Raw genomic sequence first — 26,601 nt, forward strand, 5'->3', positions numbered from 1 at the left:
GATTGTCTAATATACCTCAAGCCACATCATCATTTGATCTTTTCTGTATGGTGAATGCATAATTTTTGGGGCCTATAATCCAACTGGCCAACAGTAAAATTGTTATATGGTGACCGCCTAATGTACCTCCAGCCAGATTATCAATTGTTATTTTCTACACGCTGAACCAATAATTTTTGGGTCCTGTAGTCCACTGGCCTGCAGTAAAATTGATATCCATCGACCTTCTAATATACTTACCTCCAGCAACATAATCACTTGATCTTTTATGTACGATTAATCCATAATGTTTGGGGCCTATAATCTAACTGGCCAACAGTAAAATTGTTATACGGTGACCACCTAATGTACCTCCAGCCACATTATCAATTGTTCTTTTCTACACAGTGAATGAATAATATTTGCGTCCTGTAGGCTACTGGCCTGCAGTAAAATTGATATCCATTTACCGTCTAATATACCTCCAGCCACATAATCACTTGATGTTTTCTGTACGGTGAATGCATAATGTTTGGGACTTGTAGTCCACTGGCCTGCAGTAAAATTGATATCCAATGACCGTCTAATATACCTCCAGCCACATAATTACTTGATCTTTTCTGTACAGTGAATGCATAATTTTTGGGGCCAGTAATCTAACTGGCCAACAGCAAAATTGTTATTCGGTGATCGTCTAATGTACCTTCAGCCACATTGTCAATTGTTCTTTTCTGTACGGTGAATGAATAATTTTTTGCAGCGTGTAGTCCACTGGCCTACAGTAAAATTGATATCCAATGACCGTCTAATATACCTCCAGTCACATAATCCGGTTTGTCCGGTGAATGCCTATTGTTTGGGGCCTATACTCCCTTGGTCTAAAATAAAAAATTTCTAGGCTCCAGCAGGGCACATTTTTGACAGTTTCCCTTTAAGATGCATAAAAATGGCCCTTGATTAAAATACATATTTTTTGTGGGAATTTTTGCCATTGATCCTCCTCTGGTATGTCACTGTCCAAGGCCGTTAACCCGATGAAGTCGGACACCTGTCAGTCTAAGCGTTCCCTGAGGCTGGATCCTGAGGGCGGCTGTCGATGGGTTGGGTGCAAGAATCATCTCATATCCGAAGTGATCAACACATCTTCAAACCGCCCTCTTCTTTCATGCGCTGTAGGATTGGTACCCGCAACTGTTTCTCTCTGGGTGGAGATTCCTCTGCCAGCGTCTGCAACAGCAGAATGCAGCATCTCTCGAAGCAAGGCCTGGAAATGCTCCATTCTGACAGCCCTCTGTGATGCTGGTAGCATGTCCGCAATTTTGTGTTTGTACAGGGGGTTAAAGTACGTTGCCACCCAGTACTGGTTCTTGCCCTTTATGCTTTTTATACGGGGGTCCCTCTTCAAACACTGGAGCATGAATGCCCCCATTTGCACTAAATTGGAAGCGGTGGAGCGGCCTGGCTCCTGCTCTTCGCCCAGGAGAATGTCGCCCTCGGTCTCCTTCCCCCGCCACGGACAACACCAGGGATCCCAGAAAAGCTTAAAGCCTGCTCTTCTTGCTCCTCCTCATCCCGCCAGGCACCATCCTCCTCTGACTCCTCTTCAGACTCCTGCTGACTTGTCTCAGATGGAGTAGCCTCCCCTGGGATTTCATTCAGCATTGCGATTTCCTCATCTTCCTGCTCCTCGACGGCTTGATCAATGACACGACGCAATAAAGAAGGCGTAAGGTACAATGTCACTGATGGTGCCCTGGCTGCGACTGACCAGTTTGGTGATCTCATCAAATGGCCGCAGAAGTCTGCATGCGTCTCGCGGTGAGCAGCTACTGGAGCGGTGAAAAAAACCAAGCTCCCCAGAACCTGTCCTGCCGCAGAGTTCGTAGTCGTTAATGTCACGATTCTGCTGGAGCAGCCTATCAAGCATATACAAGGTGGAGTTCCAGCGCGTCGGGCAGTCACAAATCAGCCGCCTGGCGGGCAAGTGGTGTCGCCGCTGAACGTCAGCAAGGCGAGCCATGGCCGTTTAAGATCTTCTAAAATGGCCAGAGACCTTCCTGGCCTGCCGCAAGGCGTCCTGGACCCGGGGTATTTGGCAGCGAATCGCTGCACAACTAAGTTCAGGACATGTTCCATGCACGGCAAGTGTGTCATTTTCCCCTGTTTCAGTGCGCTCAGCAGATTGGCACCGTTGTCGCACACCACTTTGCCAACTGTCAAATTAAGTGAGGTTAGCTGATCGGCCTGTGACCGCAGAGCTGAAAGGAGTGCAGGATCGGTGTGGCTCTTGGCTTCCATGCACAACAGCCGCAGCACAGCATGGCAACTTCTCACCTGGCATGTCAAATAGGTTCTGGTGAGCTTGGGGGGGGGGGCAGCGGAAGAGGCGGTAGCAGTGGAAAAGGATGGGTCAGCCGAGGAGGAGACGGAGGATGGAGTAGGAGGCGGAGAAGAAGAGGCAGACATGCATGTAATCCATGACGGTAACACCAAATCCACACGGGTGCCACGGGTTACATGCTTGACAGCCGTCAGAAGGGTCACCCAGTGGGCAGTAAAAGTTATGTACCTTCCCTGCCCGTGTTTGCTAGACCACTTGTCTGTGATCAGATGTATCTTTGCACCAAAACTGTGTTCCAGAGATACATTCACTTGCCGCTGAACGTGGCCATATAGCTCCAGGATGCTCTTCTGGGAGAAATATTTCCTTCTGGGGACCTTCCATTGCAGTGTTCCAATGGCCACAAATTTAAATGTTCTTATTCTAAAGGCCTCTAAGTCCACCAAATTATAGTAGTAGTAGTTGGCGGGCTAGCAGTTCCAACAAGCCAGCGGTCAGCCGTTGGGCAAGACGATTATCCAGCGTCATCATTTTTTATGCTCGAACATTTGGGTCCACAGAAGCCTAAACTTGTGACAAATTGGAGGAGAGAGGAGAAGGAGAAGAGGCAGGACGTGGAGCGCCAGGAGTGTGGCTTTGTGGCTTCTGACAGTGTTGCTCCCACTGGGCTTGGTGATGGGTGGCCAGGTGCCTTCTTAAGGCGGTCGTTACTAGCTGAGTGTTGGGCTTACCGCGACTTATGTGTAAGAGCACAGGCTGTAGATGGCAACACTATTATCAGCAGCTGACACATAAAAAAAAGCCCACACTGCGGAGCCATGTGCCGGCGTCCTGAAAGCGCAAGATGTGACCGAGCATGGTGGTTTGCTCCCTTCAGATACATTTGCAGTCTGCTTTTTGCCTCCTCCTGTGCACTGTGAGTTCTGCCTGCTTCTCCTCCTTCTCCTCCCTATCTGCTGCTCCATCTCTCCCTCTGAACTCCCCTCCTCTTCCTCTCTTGTGGGCATCCACGTGACGTCCATTGACACATCATCATCGTCACCTTCACCACCACTGACATGAGATATTTCTGAGTAGGCAGCAACAGCGAGGACCACCCACCTTGGGCTGATTTGGGTACGGTCGTTAGACCGCTGGGTGGTGGCCGTTGCTACCTCCTCTTCCTCATCCGATGCCAAGAATTGCTGCGCATCGGTATTGTCTCGGAATGGATGGGGAAATAATTCCTCTGACTCGAGTGGAGGGGCTATGGTCTTGGTGCTGTCTTTGGGGGTGCACACAGCAGGGAATAACACGCACCTGGCCATGGAACAGCTGAGAAGCCAATTGTCCCATTACTTTTGGTCCCTTAACAAGTGGGAGGCACATATGCAAATTGTTGTAATTCCTACACTGTTCTCCTGATTTGGATGTAAATACCCTCAATTTAAAGCTGACAGTCTGCAGTTAAAGCACATCTTGTTCGTTTCATTTCAAATCAATTGTGGTGGTGTATAGAGCCAAAAATGTTATAATTGTGTTTATGTCCCAATATTTTTGGACCTGACTGTATGTACACACCGATACATTATATATATGTTAGACCTGCCTGTAATACTGATCCACAGTAACTCTACAGCTAACAGAACGGATTAACTATGAATATTGGTGCACTGCACAAGTATGTACATAAAGAGATAAATTAGATCTGCCTGTAATACTGATGTACCATAACTTTACATCTAACAGAATGGATTATCTATGAACATTGGTGCACTGAATGTGAATGTACATGGCGATAAATTAGACCTGCTGTCACGTACCAGCGGGTGTGAACCCACTGTGCCATGTGTCCTACCTCCTCTAAGGGAGTTGTCTAAGTGAACCCCTCGATCTTCACAGTACCTTTGATGGTGGGGATAGACTTTCCCGAGGTGAACACCAGATCGCTACCTCTTGAGGAGGATAGGTGTCACGGATCAGCGGGTGTGAACCCATTGTGCCACCAACAGGCTATACTCTGGAGGGGCATGTCTAAGCAACTACTTGGTTTTCACTACAGCCTCAGATGGTGAGGATAGACTTGAGCTGTTAGGGTAGTTGCCAGGGGCTACTCCAGAGCAATCCCCGAGTCAGTGACAGCTGGTCCGGGCGGACCAGAAGGTACCTGAGTAGGTATCAGAAGTACAAGCATAGTCAGGCGGGCAGAGATGTTACCAGGAGAAACGGTGCAGGACTGAAGGATGAGGCAGAGACGTGGTCAGATAGGCAATATGTCAGGGCAGGCGGCACAGATACAAGTCAGGCAATCCGGGTCGGCAACAGCAGAGACAAAGCAAGCAGACAGAGATCAAACAATAAGCAGAGTCCAGGAACGAAGTATAGATCAGGAGCAAACGAGAGTATCAGGAACCAGCAAACTCAAGGACCTTGACACTGAGGCATCTGGGAAGGGGGCTGAACCACTTAAATACATGCAGGAGAGCCAGAGTTGGTCAGCAAGGACACCTGACCTAACCCACACAGCCCAGGGAGTGATGCGCTCTGCCCTTAGAGCACTGTAACATGAAACCAGCCAAACTCATGCTGTGTCCAGGGCTGAGTGGAAGCTGTGGAGTGGAATCCTCAAAAGCAATAACGCCTACAGAAACAGATCCAATGGCCGCAGCGGTGAAATGGGAAGCACCGGCCATAGTTCACCGCTGAGCGCAGCGCCCGGGACCGCAGCGATAAGTGGGGGAACAGCGTCGTAGAGCAGCCGCTGTTACAATAAGAACATGAGGCAGCTAGTCCAGGCAGACCAGGAGGTACCTGAGAAAGGTACCAGAGGTTCAGGCGTTGTCAGCAGGCTGAGTTGTTACCAGGAGCAACAATGCAGGACCGACGGATGAGGCAGAGGCGAAGTCAGACAGGCAAAAGGTCAGAGCAGGCAGCACAGGTACAGGAGATAATAGGAGAGTCAAGGCAAGCAGGAAGGGAACAAATGGGTAGCAGAATCCAGGAACACAAGTACGAGTGAGTGAGGAACACAAGCGAATATCAGGAACCTTAGCAGAACACAAGGACCTTGACACTGAGGCATCTGGGAAGGGGGCTGAGCCACTTATATATGTGCAGGAGGGCTAGGATTGGTCAGCGAGGTCAAGCCCAGGAAGTGTTGCTTGCCGGCCCTTTTAAGAACAAAACAAGCAGCAAGCATGCTGTGGGCAGGGCTGAGAGGAAACTGTGGAGCGGATCCCAGAATAACAGTACCTACACAGACAGAGCCCAGGACTGCATCAGTGAATGGGAAGCACTGGCCACAGATCCCTACTGAACACGGCGCCCAGGAATGCAGCAGTAAGCAGGGGACACACCTGCCTGTAATACTGATGCACAGTACCTCTACAGCTAACAGAACGGATTAGCTATAAATATTGGTGCACTGCACAAGTATGTACACGGTGGTAAGTTAAACCTGCCTGTAATACTGACACACATTAACTCTACAGCAAACAGAATGGATTAGCTATGAATATTGTTGAACTGTAAACAAATGTACACAGCGATAAATTATACCTGCCTGTAATACTGACACATGGTAACTCTACAGCTGACAGAATGGATTAGCTACAGTATGACTCTTGGTGCACTGCACAGTTATGTACATGGCAAATAATTGTAGCAGAGTCTGTAGTTCAGCAGTATGCTACGCTCTGCCTCCACCCTCCCTGTGAATTTATAGATGAATGGCTAACTACGGATTGGCTGTTTTCACAGCTTTATGGGTGATCTCACATTCCCGGGCTTGTCTCCTCTACACTTACTTTCAGTTTCTAACACATGCAGCCGCTAATTTAGGAAAACTGATTTGTTACCACGAAGAGCGAGGAAATTTTTTCTAAACTTCGGACCAAATTCCAGTTCAGGATGCTTCGCTTCGCTCAGCACTATTCTGTAGTATTACTTAGCTGCTATTTTATTGTTTTGTGTGTTTAATGTGTTGTGCTATTATGTAGACATTATATGACTTTATTATATGGACACTCTATTGTGCATTTATTTTAAATTGTGTGGTAGTATTACAAGGCACTATTATTTTGGCAGTATGATGATTAGAGATGCGCAAAGTTTTGAAAACTTTGATTCGACCGATTCACCGAAGGTCACCAAGAAATTTGATTTGTTCGAATGAATTTCTCATGAATCGCTAAAATCAGGTATACCCAGACCACTGTGCCTAATTATATTCTTCCTACTTGGTTGCCCAATCTCAGTGTAAAGGCTTGGATGTTAACCCTTTACCAACCACCAACAGTAAATTTGCGTCGGTGGCTGGTCATTTAAATATGTTGCCCCGCTGACGCGTGCAGCGGGCGCCATGGTCACCAGGTGTCTGCTGTTTTAAAGAGCATACACCCAGCACTAATGTCCCAACGGTAATGCCAGTCGTGGACTTTTAACTCTTCAGATGCTCTGGTCATCTGGGTGTACTTTGGCTCCCCCCGGTGGGTGTGTATTCAGCAGCCCCTGTTCTCCTGTATGATGGTACCAGAGATGATACACAGCATTTTGGTGGGAAAAACATCCTCAAAGCAATAACATTGAGGGACTCGCAACAGGGATGACCATAATCCCATGTGGATTCCTCCATAAGGTCCAGGATCCCTCCCTACTATGAACCCAATGGTATTTTGCTTTTAAAAGAATAAGGGGTTATAATTAGATGCCGAACTTGGTGGATGGACCAAACATAGCCGCTGGATTATTGCAGCAACACCGTCCCTAGCGTATGAGCACTTGCCACAAGTGTTGAGCGACATTGCTCGGCTGAACACCAGTTCGGCTCGAGCATCACTATGCTCGGCCGAACACCACGTGTGCTCGAGAGTGATGCTCGAGTCAGTGTATTTAAATCAAATTTAGCCTCTATTTCTATGCAGAGGATCAATGTACAGTGAGGGAATCCCTCAGTGTGAATCCGCAGCTTAGGAGTCCCTGCTCTGACTCCATATATAGCTATGTCCATATATGGAGTCAGTGCTTGGGGACACCCCAGTGTATTTAAATCTAATTTAGCCTGTATTTCAGAAAAGTTTCTGCCAGGATTTGAACTCACAACCTTTTGCATTAGAGGTAAGGCACTTAACCACTCAGCTATAATAGCTGCATAGCCCAAAAAAAAAAAAAGACTTTTACTGTACTGTACTTCTACTGAGACCTATACAGTAGAAGTCTCATATTTTATTTTATTTTTACACTGGGGTGTCCCCAAGCACTGACTTCATATATGGATATAGCTATATATGGAGTCAGAGCAGGGACTCCTAAGCCGAACTAGAGTCCCGACACCCTCCCCTCTTTAGAGCAGGGGGTGCCTGGGGTTCTCTCATTGACTTCCATTGTGCTTGGTTGCTCGGTAAAAGCACACAAGCACTTTGGTGCTCACTCAACACTACCTGCCACATCGATCCCTATGCTTAGTTCACAGGACAATGGCAGAGGCCAGGATGAGGCTTTTATAAGACTATGACTTGACAGGGGATGGCTTCCTGCGGATTGGCTGGCTGTAAGGCATTATGGGTGATCTCACGTTCCCGAGCTTCTTACTTTCACTTTGTAAACATGTCAATTTTAGAGAAACCTGATATGATGAAGCAAGAGGAAAGTTGGCTTTGTTGCAAATTTAAATTTCCCTAAACTTCAGGCCAAATTCTGCTTAGAATGCTTCTCTTCTTTGAACACTAATGATGATAATACTGTTCATAATTATTTTCTATTCTCAAAAATGAAATAAAGCTACCATTAATTGTTTTATAAGGAGGGCTGCACCAACCCTGATCCATTCGAAACCAGATATATGGGTTCACTAAAAAGAAAAAAGAAAACAAAAATGGCAGAATTTGTATCTCTATGGAACTTTATTGTGGGCTAAAACAACATACATTTTCCTTCACTTATATACTTTATTGTACATCAATTTTTCAAATCTCAGCTGTAATTGTCAATGACAAATTTAGGAAATGTATTCTGACAATTAAGCAACTGAAAGAAACCTTTTGCCTATATTTTATGAAAGCCCAATTTATATAATGGATAAAGGTTAGTATTTTAAGTTTAATAGTTCTGCTCCTGGAGAATGTAAACTCCAGGCTGACTGCAGAAACCTTAATTATTTCTTAAGAATAAAAAATAAAAAAAAGAAACGCACAAGCCACAAGCACTTTTCAGTCCTTCAATAAGTCACACCGAGCCCACGCTACCAAAACGAATGCAAACATATTATTATGTTAGAAATACAAGGGATAAAGTATATATTCTCATAATACCATCATGCAGGGAATTATTTAGTCGATAGCATTGTGAATTTAACAGCCGTCCCACGGATACTGTAATTATAACTCCTGGGGTAGTTCAGAATCCAAATTTTAATACTCTTATCATGGAAGGGAAAACAGGGCATTTCATTAGCAGCTTCCCTGCATATATCTCCTATAATACAGTAAGTTCAGTAACCTAATAATACTTAATCTTTGTAATAAAGCTTACATAGTGTAATTGTAGTTCAGGTTGAGTTCTTACCTATTAAACTAAAAGATGTGACTAAGAGTAATTATTTGAAATGTAATTTTCAATTGTATCTCTTGCTTTAGGTTCATATACAACACCGGGATACATTTTATTCCTGCTGTTACCAGGATACAGTCTCTGGAAATAGTATTTCTGTAAGTTTTTTGCAGCTTTATTAAATATTTCATAACTTTAGAAATTGAAACATTGTCTTAATATGAAGTGTTGCCAAAAAAAATAAAAAAGGTTAATAGCTAGAACTGACAGCAAGTAAGAACAGATTGATGGGCTAAGAGAACTGGACTTCATGGAGAGAATTGTGAAGAATTGAGACGTTTACATGCACAGTGTACATACAAAGGGGGTCATTTATTAAGACCGGCATTTTAGACGCCCGTCTTAATAAAGCCCCTGCACTGGTAGTGGATCCGCCAAAGTTATGAAGAGGATCCGGCCTCTACGTAACTTCTGTGCATACAGCACCGCTTCTAAATGTATGACAGCTTCCTAACTGGCTTACATTTAGACTATTTTCTACACCTAAACCAGGCTTAGAAAATTATAAATGAGACGGGCCTGTCAGTCCATCACCTTCCCCTCCCATGCCCCATCAACTTTTTTAGACCTGGCGTGTGCGGGGAAAAGTAGCAGATAGCGGTGCAACTAAATGTTGTGCTGCAATCTGCGCCTGTAATATGCCTAATATAAGCGCATTTGAGGTTAATAAATGACTCCCATAGTTTTTTGTAGCATTTTTGCTGCTAGTGTCTTTTTTTTTACAGAATGCTCTAGTTATACAGTTTTTTTCTGGTATTTTTCTTCATTGGCTTTTCTAAAGGACTCCAGAAAAGATCTCGTATATAATGTAAAAAACATAATTTGAATTAAATATGGGTCAGGACCAAATAAATTTTAATTAAATTGAAAATTGCCCTAATGCGTGCATTTTTTTTTCTTTCTCTCTCCCTAAAATTCACCCAAATCGAAACACCAAAATGTAAGTTTGTATCCACCTCAAATTGTGTAAATAAAAAATAAAAAAATTGTCTAATCCGATTACTTTTAGTGTTGATTCACTCATCTCTAATTGCAATATATGGCATTTTTCAAATGCATTTTGAAACTCTGGATAGTCTCGTTTACTGAAGCAGTTTCAAACACATCAAGACTTTCATAGAGTAATGGATTCCATATCGTTCACTGAGGACAATTAATAAGTCAGAAACTGCTGAATACAAGTTGAATTTTAAATAGGTCTCTTCTATTTAGGTTGGCTCTTGGAAGGTATAGATTTTTTTTGCGGAGATCCAGTTGGTTGGGTGTCTTTACACCAATGGTTCCTGAGGAAAAGTATGCAAAATAGCTTCTCCATAAAAAGAAAAACAGTCACCGAGTGCCACCCATTGGTTACGAATGCATCAAATCATTGCATGTGAATTCATCCTAAGAGGTTATTTTGGTTCCTCCCAGCCTTCATCACGTTAATATTTTTGCCTACTCTTCACAATTCTCTCCATGAAGACCATCTATTTGCATCTATTTGCTCTTACTTGCTGTCAATTCTAGCCATTTTTTTTATTTTTTGGCAACCATCCAATGTATATATTTCTGAGTGATTACCACTTATAAATTCATATCTGATCCTTTCAAGACTAGAATGGAAGATAGATGATAGAGAAAAAAAAAAAACAATATCATACCAGTGAAATCAGGTACTCCTCCAAAAGGAAGAGACACTTATCTATAGAAACCCCACCCAATAGCTAAGTTTTGAATACAAGTAAACAGAAAACAAATCACTTTTTTGAATTACATTTATTGAATATTTTAAATGTTTAAAACATGCTGAATATCTCTGTATGGTTTACAGATGTTGTGATTCTAATTTCATACTTACATTATAAAATATACTGATACTTGTTAATGAATAAGGGAAGTTTCACACTTTTTGGCATCAAGCGAAGCTCATTGTGCATACAGTTTACTTGGCGCAGTTTATTGCATCTAAACTGTATATTGTTTTTTTCATTGTAGGGATATACAAGATAATATTAATATTAAAAAAGTTGAAAAAAACACATTTGCTGGACTCAGCCAGGAAAGCATCAGGTTGTAAGTATGTCCATGTACTAGAAATATGAAAGAGCAATTAACCTAAGATTTAACCCAAAAAATTGGACTGTATAAAAATAAAGAAAAAACTCCAGCAACAGTCAGGTTAGTGGCCTCAGTGGTCCCATATGCATAAACAACATTTGAACATAAAGGCTAGTGATTGGCTGCAGCAGTCACATAAATGATGAATGGTATGTGGCCACTGTTGGCCCAGTGGGAATAAGAGCAGTGAGGACTGGTGTAGGGCTGTTGAAGTGGACAGTCAAAAAAGGTGAGTAAGGTTTGTTCTTTATTTTATACCTCCTTCTGCTCCATGCCAATTTATTAAAAACTCTTTAAAAGGAATGTGGCTAACTGAAAAGACGATGACACAATTGCAAGCTTTCAGGACTACTTAGGCCTTTTCCTAAGGAATCCTTCAAGACGGTACCTGAATATTCACATATTTATACACCAAAGTACATACGATTGAGGTAGATGAGACAAGTGATGTAACAAGTGAAACAGCAAGTGTTGTTGGGGAGGACAGTGAGCTTCTGACAGTAATGTTTTAGAGATTACAGGACTATGTATAGCACAGGAGTGGGGTGTCTGGAAATAGGGATTTGAAATGGTCATCTTTTTGTAGTATTGGATGTAGTCTCCAAGTAACCCTCCTTAGAATTTCCAGATTAGGCTTTTAGTAGACTACTAGAGGTACCCGATAATTTTCTTGTTTTAGTTTGTATTGCAGGAGCTCATTCCTTGGTAATCTGGTGGCTCTGGCAATTTGTTTTTCCACTGTAATTGGATGGTATCCCTGACTCAAAAATGTCTTTTTGAGGCTCCTAACGTGTTCATCCCTGTCCATAGAGTTTGAACATATATTGTATCTAATAGCTTGAATGTAGATAATGCCATTTTTTATGTGTTTGGGGTCGAAACTGTCCATCTGTGGTATGTTGTGCAGCCAGTTGGTTTCTGGTAAAGCTTTGTTTTTATCTCATTGTTCTGTATCTTGCTGATGATATCCAAAAGTTTATTTCAGTAAGTGAGTAGTTGATCGTTAAATTATTGTGATTGAAGCGTTCAGAGAATGTTTTTAGTTGTTGTTCAGATCTAGTCCAGATAATAATGATGCCATTAATATAACAATAATAGGACATAGGTTGGATGGGGACAGGAATTCACTTTCAAGTTTGACGATGGACAGATTTGCATTTTGTGGCGCCATTCTGCTTCCCATTGCTATACCAGTCTTCTGTAGGTATATTATTTCCAGTGGCATATCATGGGTTGCCAGTGCCTGGGCAAAGCCAAGAATACAGCACCACATCCAATGATGTCTCGTCTCATGTAGAATCTTTCCTTCATGTTTCCATAACGGAAATGAGATTGCCATAATGCCTTCTTTCAGCCGCATCTCGTCTCTGCAGAGTTTATCAAAAATTTTTTTAGATTCCCCACTTTACTATCATCTAGAGATGAGCAAAATTTTTAAGAATTTGATTCGACTAATTTGCCGAAGTTTGGCAAGAAATTACATTAGTTTCAAATTAATTTGTCATGAATTGCTATAAATCAGGTATACCCGCACGTCACAGTGGCTTAGGGAATGTATGGAGCGGGCTGCTACAGTGAGCCTACTCCATATGCAGCAGTAAGAGTGACAATAGTGGACCCATGACACAATAGGGAGGGTGTCAGCAGCACTAGCAATTATGCTCACGGCGATATATGACACCTTCCTTTATTACTGAGGCACACTAATTGTATTCCTAACAGAACAAATTAATTCTGAATGTCCGTGCACTGCACAGTGACACTCTACCTGCAGTCTCCTTGCACTCTCCCTAAACTCTCCCTGCACTCTTTCCAATATTGTCCTATTAACAGTTTGCATAAACAGTACCCTTAGCGCATAAGTACTTTCCATGTCCCTCCCTATGCTTAGCTCACAGTAATGATGGTTAGTTCATGAACAATCAGTTCAAAATGAACTGATCTTCTAAGTGAATTAACTCATTTAGTTCACATTTGTTACAAAGATGAGTTCACCAGGAACTAAAGCAACTGGCAGGAGTAGACACAGCAGCTCCAGCAGAATCATTCACTGTCACTACCACTTGCTTTATATCTCCTACTACTGAAAAGTACAACACAAAATAGACCTGCTAATACAAATGAAATAACATTTTAAAAAACTCTGAAATTACACTGCTTAGACTTAGCCCCTCTGTGTGGGAGTAAGAGAGAGTAAGTGTATAGTGTGGGTGTGTAGGTTCATAAAACTTAACTGTTTTATGATAAAATCCTGTCCTGTGTTCTAAAGATGCTATAGGTGCTGTACTGCTTTTCAGCTCTCTCATATATTCACCATGAGTGGATATGAACTACTATAGGGGGCACTGCTGAGCTCAGTCTTTTGCATCTCATTGAACTAGACTGTCAGGATCAATTCTAGGAGCATGTTAGCTCCGCAGTTCATCTAGATTAGTTAGTTCACAGGCTCCCTATCAGCCTCCTCAGGACATGGTGCTGTAGGGCAGACAGTTGGCTATAGCGGAGTTCTGTTCACTGCACCAAATATCATCTGCCTGTTCTTATTCACACTGCTGGACAATAATAAATATAACAGACCCTTTTAATAAAACTATAACTTATCCAAAGAGCTGTAAATCCTATGTGTTACAGACCAGACCTGTGCTTCCAATCACTTGTCAGTAGCATCATATAGCCAAAGAAAGAAGGAACTAGATGAACTAAACCTTTTGAACTAATCTTTCATGTGAACTATATCAGAATGAACTAATCCTCAAAATGAACTAGACAATGGCGGAGACCGATTGGGATGAGGCTTTTATAGGGCTGTGATATCACAAGGGATGGCTACCTGAGTATTGATTGGCTGCACGGCATTATAGATGATCTCGCGTTCCCAGGCTTCTTAGTTTCACTTTGTAACACGTGCAGCTGCCATTTTAGGAAAAATTGATTTGTTACCACAAAGCACAAGAAAATTCGGCTTTGTTGCAAATTAAAGTTTTCCAAAATTTCTGACCGAATTCTGCTTCAGATGCTTCAATTTGCTCAACACTTCTATCATCCATCCCCTCCTGGTGCCTCAACGCTGTCATCCTGCTGCTACGCCCAATAATGTGCTCAATGGTAATAGTGTTCCCTACAGTATCCCAAAAATAACAACCCCATTAGTAGTAATGTCCTCAATATTGTGCTCAATAATAATGTCCCACAGAACTCCCAATATTAATAATGACCCCATAGGGCCCCTAATAGAAATAAGGCCTTCTAAAGTGCCCCAAGCAGTAACACGGGCCCTCTATAAGGCACCCCTATAAGAGCCCACAGTAGTAATAAAGCCCCCTATAGTGTCTGCAGTAGTTATAATGCCTCCTATAGTAGTCCAAATATTTATAAAGACCCCTGTAGTAGCCCCAGTATTTATAAAGACCTACTGCATTGCCCATGTATAGTAGCTATAAGGACCTTCTGTAATGTCCCTTGTATTTTAATGTCCCCTGTAGTGCAACTACATAAAAGACATCCCCCCATAGTGCCGATATGTATAATGTCCTCTGTATGGATAGTATATATAATGTCCACTTTTGTTATTAGTAAATATAATAGCCTCCTCTGTATTATTATAATATATAATGTCCTTCTCTGCATTATTATAATATATAACGTCCTCCTCTGTATTATTATAATATATAATGTCCTCCTCTGTATTATAATATTTAATGGCCCCCTCTGTATTATTAGTATATATAATAGCCCCCTCTGTATTATTGGGATATATAATGTCCTCCTCTGTATTATTATAATATATAATGTCCCACTCTGTATTACAATATATAACAGCCCCCTCTGTATTATTAGTGTGTGTGTGTATATATATATATATATATATATATATAAAATAGCCCCCTCTGTACTATAATAAATAATGTCCTCCTCTGTATTATTATAATATATAATGTCCTCCTCTGTATTAGAATATATAATGCCCCCCTCTGTATTATTAGTATATATAATTGCCCCCTATGTATTATTAGGATTAGGATGAAACATCCGAAGTCGAATCGCATAATACGCCGATTCGCATAATACTCCGTACAGTATTCAAAGTATAATGCGAATTGACTTCGAAGTCGATTCGCTCATCCCTTATTAGGATATATAATATCCTCCTCTGTATTAGAATATATAATGGCCCCCTCTGTATTATTAGGATATATAATGTCCTCCTCTGTATTATTATAATATATAATGCCCCCCTCTGTATTAGTATATATAATAGCCCCCTCTGTATTGTTAGAATATATAATGGCCCCTCTGTATTATTGGAATTTATAATAGGCCCCTCTGTATTATTGGAATATATAATAGCCCCCTATGTATTATTGGAATATATAATAGCCCCCTCTGTATTATTAGTACACTGAGCAAAAATATAAATGCAACACTTTCGGTTTTGCTCTCATTTTGCATAAGCTGAACTCAAAGATCTGAAGCATTTTCTACATACACAAAAGAACCATTACTCAAATATTGTTCTCAAATCTGTCTAAATCTGTGTTAGTGAGCACTTCTCCTTTGCCGAGATAATCCATCCCACCTCACAGGTGTGGCATATCAAGGTGCTGATTAGACAGCATGAATATTGCACATGTGCGCCTTAGATTTCCCACAATAAAAGTCCACTCTGAAATGTGCTACGATCCAATGAAATACTTATTATCACAAACTACATATAAAATCACATTATACATATATAGACAATCCCTTTGCACCTTATCCAAATCCACGGTCCCGCTGCTTTAAAGTAGAGTAAACCCGTTCTTCATTCATACTTAAATCACGTGTTACTTTCTAACGTGTTACTTTCTAACCTAACAGGGGCTACACTCAATCATGTTCTCTATGACGCAGATCACGTGGTACAGACTGACCTATCATATACTGTATTACAACTAGGTTTCGACTCAAAGGAGAGGACAGATATTTCAATCAAATCTCAATATAAGTATCTCAGACCGCAAATTGCTCTCCAAACAATATGTTGCGGTGTCAGACATATTCACATTCCCACCGATCATCTTTTCTTAGTCTCATTTCAATTTATCGTCCCGAGTGTGACAACCTTTCAGATGTGCGATGGTGCCTATCCCCAGTTCTTATCCCCAAACTCGGACCACATTTACACATATGTCAAGTATAATACTATATATAGGTATATGTTGTCAGCATCACTAATAAACTTCCATGTTCAAACGTCACCTAAATCAGATCAGACAGGGTTTGAGATCAAATTCAATATTAAGTCCATTCGGATGAGGTCAGGGCTGGACATACTGGTGCCAGCAGAGGCGTTTATTTTTTTATCTTATCATATTTTTAATTCCCTACCTCTGCCTACAGGGTAACCTGGGCACCTTGGTGTGGAGGTCGGGAGGGGATGGAGTTTAGGGGGGAGGGGTGTCTGATTATCACTCACTGCAAATCTGCTGCCCGTTTCTGTCTACACTCCATAGCTAAAGGACCTTCGATGACATTATAGTCATGTGATCTTTTCAGCAATGGAAGTGGAGGAAGGACCACTAGATATGTGAGGGGCCACATATCTAGACATAACTACTATGTACTGGCACAAAGGCGGAATAATTACTATGTGGGGACATTAAGGGGACTGGGTGTGTATAGTTATGCTTTGGGCAGAGTTAGAGGCGTGACCTAGTATGAAAATAATATACATATTGTAAACATATTCACAAGATGATTTTTATTTGCACATATATGTTTATATTTGTATGTGTGGTTTGGGGGGGGGGGGGGGCAGGTACATCCTTTGCAAAGGGGCCCTTTGCTGCCTGAGTCTGCCCCTGGATGAGGTGTAGCTAACTTATAGATCCACTTTACTTCACGCTGGTTGATTTGCGTGATTACCCCGCCAATGGGTCTTCTTAACTAGTTCAATCACCATGAATTTTAAACCGCTCTGGTTTTTTTCATGACACTTTTTAAAATGCAGTGGAACACTGTGTGAAACCAGACCTTTCTTGATGTTCCTAATGTGTTCTTGAATCCTAACCTTCAACTTTCTCATCGTCCTCCTCACATATTGGAGGCCACAAGGGCACTCCAAAAAGGTAACAACCCCTTCATTTTCACAAGAAATTCCTCCTTTCACTTTAAAAGTCTGGTCATTCACTTTCGGTTGTATTGTTTCTATGCATCTCTTTTTATCAGCAGAAATTCTATTCTTACACGGGGGGCAGAAACCGCACCATGTAAATTTGTTCTTACTCTTATTTACTGGTGCTATCGGGATGGAGCTGTTCACTAGTTGCATACGTAGGTTGGGAGCTTTTTTAAAAACAACATCAGGGCTATCAGGGATTTCTTTCCCCAGTATAGGGCCATTTTTCAAAACTGTCCAGTTGCGTCTGATTGCATTTTTAATACACCCTGCATTTATATTATATTGAGTCATAAAAGTAAAGCTGAAATCTTTCTTTTTTCACCCCTTTACTTTCCACTATTGTGCCACTTTCTTCAACACTTTTCTTACACACATTTACAGATATTTTTGTATCATTTTTCCATAAACCGCTCCTGTATCATTTGACTTTGTGCCCTATAATCTGCAATATCTTTGCAACTATAGAATACCCTTTTGAATTGACCTTTAGGGATATTTTTCAGCCAAGGGTCATGGTGGAAACTTGTGGTATCAATATAGGCGTTCACGTCAGTCTCCTTAAAAAATGTTTTGGTTCTAAACTTATTACCATCTATAAAAATACACAGGTCCAGAAAATTAATAGAAGTGGCACTAATTGTACTGGTGAACTTTAAATTCTAATTATTCGTATTCAACTCCGTTATAAACTCTTCCAACCTCTGTCGCTCCCCTTCCCATATCAGTAGACAATCATTAATGTACCACCTCCAAAGGGTCAATACACCTTTTTGTGTCTTCTGACATAGAACTGGATTGATTTTTTCCTCTTCCCATAGCGCCATAAATAATTTTGCAAAACTAGGGACGAATTTCGCCCCATCGCCGTCCCCGTGCGCTGCAAGTAGAAAGTATTCTTAAACCAAAAGTAATTATGATCCAAACAAAATTCCACACATTCTAAGATGAACTTTCTTTGTAACTCAGACATTGAGGGATCCTTTTCTAACTTACCATCAATCGCTTTTAATCCTAATTCTTTCGGGATAACAGTGTAGAGTGAAGTAACATCCACAGTTGGGAGCCACATGTTTTCACAGCTCAAGCTCAAGTTTTTAACCAGTTCAATTACATTACCCGTATCCTTCAAATAAGGAGGAATTTTAGTTAGATACTTCTGAAGAAAGAAATCAATGTATTTGGTTAGCGTACTAGTGAGTGAATTAATCCCTGAGACTATTGGTCTTCCAGGGGGGTGGATAAGACTTTTATGATTTTTTGGCAGGTGATATATTACCAGTGTTACAGGGAATTTAACTGTGAGGTAATCAAACTTTTTCTTATTTATGATATCTTTATCAAGACCCTCACGAAGTAGCATATCTATCTTCTTCTTATATTCCACTGTGGGGTTGCTTTTTAATATTGAATAAGTCTCCTGATCAGCCAATAATCTTGCGATTTCATCCTCATATTTATCTACATCCACTATCATCACTCCTCCCCCTTTATCTGCAGGTTTTTATAACAATTTGGGAATTAGATTCTTGTCCCTTTAGAGCCTTTCTTTCTCCAGAAGTAAGATTATTACGTTTAGTTTTCATTTAAACATTATCCAATTAATTCAGTAAACCCCTTTTAAAGGCCTTGTTGCATTCATTATTATGATTTTTCAGGAAAAATTTAGTTTTTTTGCAAAGTTGAGTATGTATTATTCCTTTGCTCATGTCTGCATTTTTAATCGGGGGAGTCTGATTGCTCATACAATATTTAGCAATGTTTACTTTTCTGATGTGTTTATGGATGTCTAAAAATGCTTCAAACTTATTCAATTTTTTATTCGCCACAAATTTCAATCCTTTCCCTAATACTTTTCTTTCCTCTTCTGAAAGAACATGTGAACTAAGGTTAAAGATCCCTTTCACTTCTCCCTGCTTTTCTTGGATTTTGGGCTTATCTTTTACCTTTCCTCTCCTCCCTCTATATGATTTCTTTTTTGGGGAGTCATCCCTGAGTTTAATAATTTTTTTGATTCCTTCAACTCTGCTACACTGTCCCTCTGTATTCCTTTTGTCATCTGGTGGGGAAAATGTTCTATGTTCTGAACTGTAGCCCTCTCATTTTGTATCGGTGGCTGAACAGGTCTATCAGCCCTATATGGTTGATTACGGTAATATGAGTGCTACCTCCAATCTTCCTCTTTATACTGATGGTTGTGGTAATAGGGTTGTCATCTCAGTTGGTATCTTTTATTATACCCTCTATAACCATTATTGTTTTCAAAATATCTAAAAATTTTTGATCTTCTGTATCTTTCATTAGGATCGTACGTATTATTATAATACCTATTAGTTTAATAATAGTTATATCTCCCTGTCTTTTTGTTACCCATGTTGTGGTCTTTGTTGCTGAAAGTATTATGTGACGGGCATATTGTTTTTTCCGTATGTTTTCCCTGAAAAAGGGAAACTATATCTACTGTTTCTGGATCCACTATAGTCTAGATAGGGTTCCCCATTTTCGCCCCCAGTTTCACAAACTATTTTATAGCGCTATGGGAAGAGGAAAAAAATCAGTCCAGTTCTATGTCAGAAGACAGAAAAAGGTGTATTGACCCTTTGAAGGTGGTACATTGATGATTGTCTACTGATATGGGAAGGGAAGCGACAGGGGTTGGAAGAGTTTTTATAACAGAGTTGAATAAGAATAATTGGAATTTAAAATTCACCAGTACAATTAGTGCCACTTCTATTAATTTTCTGGACCTGTGTATTTTTATAGATGGTAATAAGTTTAAAACCAAAACCTTCTTTAAAGAGACTGATGTGAACACCTATATTGACACCACATGTTGCCACCATGCCCCTTTGCTGAAATTTTTTCCTAAGGGTCAATTCAAAAGGGTATTCCGTAGTTGCACAGATATTGCAGATTATAGGGTACAAAGTCAAATGATACAGGAGCGGTTTATGGGAAAAGGATACACAAAAGAGGAATTAAATGTGTGTAAGAAAAGTGTTGAAGAAAGTGGCACAATAGTGGAAAGTAAAGGGGTGAAAAAAGAAAGATTTCCGCTTTACTTTTATGACTCAATATAATATAAATGCAGGGTTTATTAAAAATGCAATCAGACGCAACTGGGCAGTTTTGAAAAACGGCCCAATACTGCGGAAAGAAATCCCCGATAGCCCTGATGTAGTTTTTAAAAAAGCGCCCAACCTACGTATGCAACTAGTGCACAGCTCCATCCTTATAGCACCAGTAAATAAGAGTAAGAACAAATTTACATGGTGCGGTTTCTGCCCCCCGTGTAAGAATAGGATTGCTGCTGATAAAAAGAGATGCATAGAAACAATAGAATCGAAAGTGAATGACCAGACTTTTAAAGTGAAAGGAGGAATTTCTTGTGAAAATGAAGGGGTTGTTACCTTTTTGGAGTGCCCTTGTGGCCTCCAATATGTGAGGAGGACGATGAGAAAGTTGAAGGTTAGGATTCAAGAACACATTTGGAACATCAAGAAAGGTCTGGTTTCACACAGTGTCCCACTGCATTTTAAAAAGTGTCATGAAAAAAAACAAAGGTTTAAAATTCATGGGGATTGAACTAGTTAAGACCCATTGGCGGGAAGGGGGGGGGGGGGTGACCCTGTGGCGCAATTCAACCAGAGTGAAGTAGAGTGGATCTACAAGTTCGATACACCTCATCCTAATGCACTTAATATTGAATTCGATCTCACACCCTGTCTGATTTGATTAAGGTGACGTTTGAACATAGAAGTTTATTAGTGGTGCTGACAACATATACCTATTCATAGTATTATACTTGACATATCTGTAAATGTGGTCCGAGTTTGGGGATAAGAACTGGGGATAGGCGCCATTGTACATCTGAAAGGTTGTCACCCTCGGGACGATAAATTAAAATAAGACTAAGAAAAGATGATCGGTGGGAATATGTCTGACACCGCAACATATTATTGTTTGGAGAGCAATTTGCGGTCCGAGATACTTATATTGAGATTTGATTAAAATGATATCTGTCCTCTCCTTTGAGTCGAAACTGAGTTGTAATACAGTATATGATAGGTCAGTCTGAACCACGTGATCGGCGTCATAGAGAACATGATTTAGTGTAGCCCCTGATAGGTTAGAAAGTAGCACTTGATCCAAGTATGAATGAAGAACGGGTTTACTCTACTTTAAAGCAGCGGGACCGTGGATTTGGATAAGGCGCAAAGGGATTGTCTATATGTATAATGTGATTTTATATGTAGTTTGTGATAATAGGTATTTCATTGGATCGTAGCTTTTCTAAATATGTTTTAACTGATGGCATGTTTCCTCCCTCCTTATTTTTTTTTTTGGGGGGGAGGGTTTTAGGGTTAAATAGGTGTATCACAAAGGAAGTTTAGATTTCACCCCTGACGAAGCTTGTGCGGGTCGGGCGCTGATCCAAAGGATATCCATTTTATGATATGCTGTTAATTTTAACGTGTCTTGTGAGTATAATAAAACCTTTAATTATCCATGTATTCTGAAGGTACTTCACTATCTGTGTGATTTCCAATATTCCACAGAGGAGTCCCTAGAGGCTTGGAAAAGTGTCAATATCCTATGTCTGAATATAGGCCTGGCCACATTTGAGGAAGGATTCCCATATGAACTTTGAGCAGCGCGGTCCTTACTTACTACATTAATATATTACTTTATGGTCTAGGACAGTATTTCCCAGCTAGTGGTTCTTGGGCCCCTAGTTGTGGCTCACCTGTTTTTGCCAACTCCAGATACTACTGTACACTAATGGTATTAGGAATGTCATCGCTTTACTAGAACTCTGTACTAGGGTGAAAATCATATGATACATAATCGAACATACAATATATTGTTGATTGAATCAATCATTTGAGAAATACATTTTATCTGTTTCAATGCTGTTTTCACTTCTTCTAGACAACTAATGCAGCTTCATGAGTACAAACATAGATTTTATACTTATTTTCTTTCCAGGTGGCTCGTACAGAACGATATTGAAGAGATAGAGGACCACGCTTTCAATGGCACAAATTTACATGAACTGTGAGTTTATTAAGCAAGTTAATATGCTGCTTGTTCCCAACTTAGGCTCTTATCCGTTTCTTGATTTTTATTTCTGCTAGAGTCCTGAGTGGCAATCACAGACTAACTACATTACCAGATCTTGTTTTCCATGGAGCCACTGGACCTGAAGTATTGTAAGTTATATCTCTCTTTGACGAGGTTTAAATTAAATTTCTGAAATCTTTACTTTTGTCTACAGCTCTGATGTATGAGAAAGAACAAATCAATACCTGAGTTGGAGAAGTTTACTTTGTAATTCTGATTTGTCCATGCGCTAACCCTCACATCATACTAGCTGTTGTACTGCTATATTCCATTATCATATTTGCAAACATTCGGTGGCCTCTCTAAGGTCTTTCCCATCGGCTGATATAAATACAGTAGCCATAGTTACTGCAGAATATACTCAGTGGCTGCATAATTCAGCAACACAAAATAATCATTTATTTTACTTACTTTTTCATCTGTTTCTTTCCTTTTGGCTATTTCTTGTTATTGTTGCTCATCTTATATATGCCCATGGGTCCCAGATTTTATGGAGCTAGATCCAGCCAATCATATCATTAACATCTTATAAGCAATGGGGTTTTGCTTTTCTTGCAACTCTTTTTTTTTTTTTTTGTAGGAATAAGCTGACTTATTAGAAACCCTGCATCAAATAAGACATTCTTCCAATATTTTACAGATTCATCCAATGCATAAAAAACACCAAAACCAAATTTTTCTACAGGTGAGTGTCACGGTACGGAGTGGGGGAAACTCCCCACTGTACAATGTCACCAATTGCTAGGCCATAGGCAGGGAAAAGGGAGCTGGTCACCTCCTAAATCTTCCCTCAAATAGCCCTAGTCTCCTGGTTGTATGAGCCACCTTCAGTGGTAAGGGGGCTCATACCCACAAACCTAGAAGTCTAGGAATCCCTGCATTGCCCTCAACATCGTGACAGGGCAGAGACCTCCTGTTCATCCAACACAACGGATGACAGGTGTCTCCAGAGGCCCAGTAGCTGACAGGGAGAAAGACAGAATGCAGCAACTGCATGGCAGGTAAGTACACAGCGTAGCAACAGAACATTAGCAACAACCAACACTTACCTGCCGCAGCAGAGATGGAAAGACGGCACCAACATCTACCCGGACCTCCATGTGAACACCGGATGCACGGAATCTCCAGGCAGGAAATCACACTGTCTTGTAGAGTAGTTCCCCCTCCGGGGAACCAACCCCCTTCCGGAGGACACACACACAAGAGGGGAAAACGTCCATGCAGGCCAGTACACACCTACATGAAACAAACACCCAGTCATAACAAACCTCCAACTCAAACCCACACCATAAACTACTCACCAGGAGGGGAAGGAAGACAAGGAGGAAACACACAGTATGACATCACAGATGACATTGCTGAGAACATCAATGTCAAACTTGGATTGCTCTCAGATCTCATCCATTCACAAAGCAAGCATCTCACATGCAAGGCAGACAAACCGACTGATCTCAGTCTCCAAGCCAAAGGATATAAAGAGACCTAAGACCACACCCAACTCACCACTTTGCTCTAAACCAGGCAGTGAATTGACCCCACGCACACCAGACAGGGAAGGGAAACAACTAAAAGGGAAATCGCTCACACATGCATAAACACATTGCCACAGTCAACTGCATGAGTGGCAAATGTGTCACGACACAAACATAAGCCGTGACACTGCCCCCGCATGCAACCACAACATGACGTTGCCGAAGGCAACAGCATGTGTGTCCATCATGTCACGGCACCCACCACAGGCCGTCACAGTGAGGTGCCGGTACCCAACCCAACCCAATCCAATCTTGTCTCATTCAGCAAACAAACTGTGGAATAATTCTATCTACAGTATGTCTCTCACGATCAACTTTTCATTTCCGACAAAAGCTCACTCTTGCTGCGAAGCTACTGGCTAGAGCAGAAGCCCTCCCCAATGTATTGCCTGATAGGCACATTAAACCATGATACTCAGTGAAGCCCCACCTGTTTTCTAGCCAAACATGTAAGGGAGCTCGGGGAAAATAAAATATATGCCCTGTGCAAAGTCTCTTCCTGGCAAATCAGGACTTTATAGAAAATATTCAGACTGACAAGCACTCTGAGCAAGTTTTCTATAAGTTCCATAGACTTAAATGAAGATAGGAAAATAGATACATGGCCACCTATCCTTTTATTCTTCCCTTGGATGCCAAAGCTGGTCATCTAATATCCTATGAATATATCAAAAACACAGTGGTAAATCTCCTGCCCCACTGTGTGCTTCAGGCAACTCTCCCACTGTGTGTCTCAGAGAACTGATTGCTTGCATGAATTATTTCAGTAGATAGGACAGACTTACTGCAGTGGACCGGACCACAGGGGCAATATGTGAGTACAGGGTGGGCTGATAGGGGTAGTAGTCGTACTCAAGGTTTTGCAGCTCCCTGAGTCGGCGTGCAGTGATGAGGAAGACAGCACTAAATCCTCTGGGGCACTCTCTATTGCAGGGAACTCCAGCCAGATGGAAGTTGAGGTCCCCTTGAAAGTAATTGGTATGCTTAGGGTGCTGTGGTGGCTGGGCCCCTGTGTTCGTAACGCCAGCACAATAAAATGCAAATAGGAGATGATGTGGAATAAGGAGACTGACGAATACCGCACACCGACTGACGGCGAATGCGTAGGGCCAGCGAGATACGGTATAGTCACTAGTTACCAATGCGTGGCGTTACGTCATCCCTGAGGAGCAGGTAAGGTCAGCTCGGTACAGTTTTCACTGACTCCTCCTGTCCACACAGGCACAGAGAGGCAACAAGCTGAGCGAGCCTTTTCACTGCCCCAGTGAAACATCGCTTCCTCAGCCCAGGATGACTGCCACCAGATTCTCGTTTGATATGAGTCCGGTCCGCTAACTGCATTATACAGGGTGAAAAAACAACCCGCAGTAGCGTATAACTATGCCGAAACACGGACGTGGAAATTTGTGATCGAGATACCAGACAGCACAAGATTAAATTATATATAATCGCCTTAAGGGCTCACTAGATATAACAAAGAATATATACAGTGGTCTGAGGTTGCAAATACAGGTAGTATGGTACAAACAGGATTAAACAGAGCAAAGAAATGTCAGTTTACCAGATGGAGTCCTTTGGGTTGATGAATAATGGTTACTGTAATCCTTGGCTGTCATCACCTGGGAGGCAGTGATGTCAGCTGTTTCCCGGTCACTTCCAAACACGTGATGCAGCGTGACCCCCTTTAGAAAAAGACACGCCCGCTGGCTTGCATGGGCCTTTTGACCTGTAGCAGGCCCTTCCCTGCCTCTGGGAGGGGTCCGCTCCTCCTCTTTTGGTGCTGGCAGCCAAGGACCCACAAAACCCATTAGGCCTCATAGATCCAGACCAGAAGGTTACAGGGAGATGGTTCTGGGACCAATGGATCCGCCTGGGTACCAGCTACAGGTAGTCCAAACATGGTACCGTTATTAGGTTTCTGTAGGGATATCTGAATATCTCCCCTCCCTGGCCTCCTATTACCAACCTACGACCAGGGCCATGTTTGTCTTGGCCACAGGGTCACAAATATATATCTGGTTTATGCCTATGATGGATGGGCTGAGACCCCCTACAGAGAGGTTTTCCTGTAGGATTAGCTGGCCTCCGTACTGGCTAATTGAGGTGTGACTTTGTACGCATGTGGCCTCCTTAAAGCCAGAACCCCTGTGGAGTTCACTACCTCTGCTATCCGACATCAGATGGCTGGAATGAGATCATGGCTGACATTAAACAATAATTCTACATTTCTCACACCTCCCCCGTTTAGAGGTCACCAGGGGACTGCACATTCTTGTTTTCCCCCGTGCGCACCCTCTCCTTGCCGGGATAACCCATCAGCATTCCTGTGGTCATGGCCCTTCTTGTGGCGAATGGTAAAGTGATACTGCTTGAGAGTGAGGCTCTAGCGTAACAATCTCCCATTCATTCCTGACACAGTGTTTAACCAGCTGAGTGGGTTGTGGTCCGTCTCCACAGTGAAGCGACGCCCGAACAAGTACGGCTGCAACCGTTGCAGTGCCCAGACAATGGCCAGGCTCTCCTTCTCCATCGTGGAGTAGGCCACCTCCCTCGGCAGGAGCTTCAGACTCAGGTTCAAAACCAGGTGCTCCTGGCCCGTAGTGTCGACCTGGTTGAGCAAAATCACTGGTGTCGGTCTGTACTATAAACGGCCGTGTGAAGTCGGCTGCTTGTAGTACAGGGAAGCTCGAGAGGGCGGCCTTCCGCCACCAGAAGGCCGCCTCTGAGTCGTTTGTCCAATCGACTGTGGAGGGCAGTTTTTTCTTTGTGAGGTCAGTCAGGGG

The 26,601-nt window shown here is 41.9% G+C and overlaps 1 protein-coding gene across 3 annotated transcripts in view; it reads left to right on the plus strand.

The window, feature by feature from the left end:
• Positions 1-26,601, plus strand: part of FSHR (follicle stimulating hormone receptor) — a 473,968-nt gene that overhangs the window by 359,149 nt on the left and 88,218 nt on the right. For all 3 annotated transcript variants that reach the window (XM_040430295.1, XM_040430296.1, XM_040430297.1), the window contains 4 exons: positions 8,932-9,003; positions 10,883-10,960; positions 22,152-22,220; positions 22,301-22,375. In XM_040430295.1, the coding sequence (XP_040286229.1) occupies positions 8,932-9,003; positions 10,883-10,960; positions 22,152-22,220; positions 22,301-22,375 (294 nt within the window). The remainder of the gene's footprint in view (positions 1-8,931; positions 9,004-10,882; positions 10,961-22,151; positions 22,221-22,300; positions 22,376-26,601) is intronic.

This window comes from Bufo bufo, chromosome 4 (genome assembly GCF_905171765.1).
Source record: "Bufo bufo chromosome 4, aBufBuf1.1, whole genome shotgun sequence".
Classification (NCBI taxonomy): domain Eukaryota; kingdom Metazoa; phylum Chordata; class Amphibia; order Anura; family Bufonidae; genus Bufo; species Bufo bufo.